The sequence below is a fragment of the Camelina sativa genome, chromosome 6, assembly GCF_000633955.1.
Source record: "Camelina sativa cultivar DH55 chromosome 6, Cs, whole genome shotgun sequence".
NCBI lineage: Eukaryota > Viridiplantae > Streptophyta > Magnoliopsida > Brassicales > Brassicaceae > Camelina > Camelina sativa.
This window is the reverse complement of record NC_025690.1, coordinates 3,278,117-3,282,341: the sequence shown is the minus strand read 5'-3', so window position 1 is coordinate 3,282,341 and position 4,225 is coordinate 3,278,117. Positions and strand designations below refer to the sequence as shown.

Genomic DNA, 4,225 nt, shown 5'->3' with positions numbered 1-4,225 from the left:
TCCTATCCTAAGATTAAGAATTTTCATGTTGCATTGAAATCCTTAGGGTTCCCTTTTCAACAACACATCGATCACTATTCAAAGCGACGAGGCTGGCTTTACAGGTGATCTTGCAAGTCGGGGGAGGCAACCGAATCTTTGCCCGACCCATCACAACAGTTCCGCGGGAAGTTCCAGGTTCGCTCCGCGGCCATAATCTAAGCAATTCTATGTAAAGATAACGTGCATGACAATCTAAAGGAACCTTTAGTGCTTGATTAAACTTCAAATCCTCGCCATGAAAAACCCTTACCACTTTTGTTGTGTAGTGATCCCCGTGGTCGCTATGGACCACAACTCTAAAGTTCATAGTGCCATCGTAAGGTTTCAAAAGAGCTTCGTCTTCGCTTGTGGTGACGAATGCTCCGAGCTTCACGATCAAATCTGTGTTTACGTCATGATCGATTTTTCTTTTTCCATTACAATCCACTACTATTCTCCGTTTCTTTCTCTTTCCTTGCTCCATCAAGTGTCTTCTCTTTATCATCGACCAAAAAAAAAAAAATTCAAAGATTTGGTGTCGTAGCTAGGGTTTGAAATTTATAAGAGTATTTCACTTTTTTTTCTTTAAAGGGATAAATATAAAGAAGTTTTATTTAAGACCCAATAGGGACGTTCCGAAGATGAGGCTTTTAGGTAAAAAAAATGTAAAGAACTTTTTGTCAATCTTTTTTTTTTTTTTTTTTTTGCAAGGAGTAATATATATGACAATGAAAATATAATTGATTTTTGTTAGGATTTGGTTCGGGTTTTAAATTAACCACTAACCGAACCGGGTTGATATGGAGCTCATTGAAAGTTGTTGAGATCTGTTAAAATTCTAAAACCTTTAAACCCTTTATAACTCAATACCCTAGAACCTAAGCATAGGAAAGTGAAGCGAGAGCACTTTTTATGGTTGAAGAATGTTAAGGAGTTGATGGAACAATGAAAAAAACCAAGTTCGATACTTGTACGTACCTAAGAATGAGATTGTGAAGTCTATTCTGTTCATTGTTTGCATTGAAATGCAGCACAATCTATCAGAATTTATGGTAATGACGACTTTTCAGTTCAGATGCGACTTGTAAAATTGTGATTCACAATCTCAATTTAAACAAAAATTAAAGTGCTAGAATCTCGATAGCTATATATCAGAAAGATCAAGATATATCGAGTCACTATCTCGAGAATGTCTCTATTCTCTATAACTTGTAGAATGTCAAAGAGTTTTGTACTTATTGTAGAGAAGTGTGTAATTACATTAGCTCACAGTGTTAGAGTTTTGTAAGGTCTATGTATCTCTAAAAACTTCTAGTGTGCAACTAGTAAACTAATCAACATATTCAACATGGCCTTACTAATTCCAAGAGCTATAATATGGTATCAGACCTCATGGTTAGTTAGGTCCAACAAACAATTTCCTACAAATAATTAGTTTTCCACCTATGTGGTATTTCCCAGATGTTAGATGTTGGTTCAGACAGTTTTCCTCCACCCACATCTCGAGAGTAGCTATTAGAGTCCAACGTCTCACATTGGATGGAATAAAAAGATCTTTGAGCAATATATAAAGGATGTGGTAATCATTTTCCCTTGAGCTAACTTTTTGGATTAGTTAGGCCACATTCCTAATAGACATGTGTAGATGAAACCAATCTCCAATGTTAATTAGATTGATTCAAGCTACCATCTACACTATAAGTCTATAACTACCATCAATATATGTACCATTTCTTACTACTAATTTTTTTGATTGCTTTATATCAATCTCCGTTGTCACAACAGAATTGATTTTAGTTAATTAGAGGATGTGTGTGATTTCGGTTTTGGTTTGGAATAAACCTCGAGTCAAAATCGGGCTGTAACTCAAATTTTTGAAATCGATGTTGAAACTGTTGAGTTTTTTTTGTAAACCCTTAAAGCTAAATACTCTTCACAGAACCAAAAGGAGATCAGAGGAGTGAAAGCATATTAGGGAAGCAAGATGTGTATCTTGCGGACCAAGTAATGATGGACTTAACATCTTGCTTCACGTATTAGTAAAATACTCTCATTCTCATTCTCTGCTTGACAAGGCCTAAACCAGAGCCTCTAAACCAACTTAACCAAACTATAGATCTAGAGACTCAAACTAAGCTATACAATTTGATTTATATCCAAATGAACTAATATATATTATGATAGCAAGCACATATTTCTGTACTTGCATGATGAGGAAAGTGAAGGGAGACTAGTTATGGTTGAAGAATGTTACGGAGTTGATGACAGAATAATGAATGAAAAAAAAAAAAAAAAAACAAATTGGATACTTTTACGTACCTACAAATGAGAGATTGTGAATATTCCATTGTTTGCATTGAAATGCAGCAAAATCTATGAGAATTTATGGTAATGACGACTTTTCAGTTCATGATGCGTGATTCTGATTCACAATGTCAATCTAAACGAAAAGTACATACTAGAATCATTGATAAATTATCAGAAAGGTTAAGATATACTTTTTGTATTGCTATCTCGTACTATTAATGGCGGCCAATTTGGGCGTTAAATAAGCCCATTATTATTTTTGTTAACCCACTAAATTCGGGAATATAAAATGGTAGCTATGTCTTTCTTATCATTCGCTTCATATATAACTTTTATTTTTTATCATCTCTCTTTCTTCGTTTGATTCGCAAAGCATGAATTCATCATCTCCCATATCGATTAATGATGATCTCATCCTGGAGATCTTATCGAGATTGGCCCAATCCATAACAAACTAATATTTAAAGAGATGTATATATCAAGCAATATTGTTATATGTTTAGAATAAGTATTGTAGTATATGTTATATATTAAGACTACATTGTATAAACTGAAAGTAAAATATGAGGATCCGTGACATCATTTAAAGTTGTTTAGACGAACGATATTGATCCGATTTTTCTTTAGTTAATACTATGGATTAAAACTTCAAACTTCAAGCAAGTTCGATCGATACTTTTACGTACCTACGAATGAGATTGTGAATATTCCATTGTTTGCATTGGAATGCAGCCAAAATCTATGAGAATTTATGGATAATGACGACGTTTCAGTTCAGATGCGATCAGACTTGTGGTGATAAACAATGTCATTCTCTTGGAAAATGTTCCTTCCTAAAACTTGTACGTTGTGTTACGAGTTTTGTAAATACTGTAGAGAAGTGTGTATAGTCTCGACTATTAATGGCGGCCCATTATTATTTTTGTTAACCGACTAAAAACGGAATATATAAAAACGCAGCTAGTCTCATCTTTAGAAGCAAGGTTTCGCTAGGTCTTTTTATCATTCGCTTCATATATAAGTTTTTTTTTTTTTTTTTTGTCATCTCTCTTTCTTTGTTTGATCGTAAAGCATGAATTCTTCATCATCTCCCACATCGATTAATGATCTCGTCATGGAGATCTTATCGAGATTGCCTTCGAAGTCAGTCGCGAGGTTTCGTTGCGTGTCGAAGCTATGGGCATCAATGCTTACTAGTCCATATTTTAAGGAGTTGTTCCTGACTAGATCCTCGGCTAAGCCGCGTCTCTTTTTCGCCATAGTAGAAAACAGTGTGTGGAGCTTCTTCTCATTGCCTCAGCTTGAGAATCCATATGAGCAATCGACTCTTGTAACAGCTGCCGAGTATCATGTGAAGTTCTCTGATCCAGACGATCTACAAATCTATTATGATGATGACAACAGACGTTTTTCATGTGGCTACGCTTCTGGCTTGTTCTATATCCATGGTCGTCGAAGTCAGGGTAGACGTCTGGTTTGTAACCCCATCACAGGACGGTATGCGATTTTACCTTGTCTTTATACTTTCAGAAATGCGTATAGCTTTTTTGGGTTTGACCCGATTGATAGGCAATACAAGGCATTGTCGATGGCTTATCCATTTGGTCATGATCGTCATAAAACTCTTACAATTGGAGATGGAGATATGAAGTGGAGAAAGGCGCCAAAATGTTCCTTGCGACATGAGATTGATCAGAGTGAAGGAATATGCATCAATGGGGTTTTGTATTACTTAGGTGACACGACTGATTGTTCTAATGATGATCATGTTATAACGTCTCCAAGGATGATAGTTTGCTTTGATCTTAGGTCAGAGAAAATCACCTTTATTAACGTAAAAAGGTTTGGTCAATTGATAAACTACAGGGGTAAATTAGCTTTGATTTATTGGGGGGGG

General features: G+C 35.5%; 1 protein-coding gene across 1 annotated transcript in view; it reads left to right on the top strand.

Annotated features, from left to right (window-relative positions):
• LOC104793913 (F-box protein At2g15640-like) overlaps positions 3,401 to 4,225 on the top strand; it is a 1,616-nt gene continuing 791 nt past the window's right edge. The window contains exon 1 of the mRNA XM_019246266.1: positions 3,401 to 4,225. This exon is cut by the window's right edge and continues 16 nt beyond it. Coding sequence (XP_019101811.1) covers positions 3,401 to 4,225 — 825 coding nt within the window.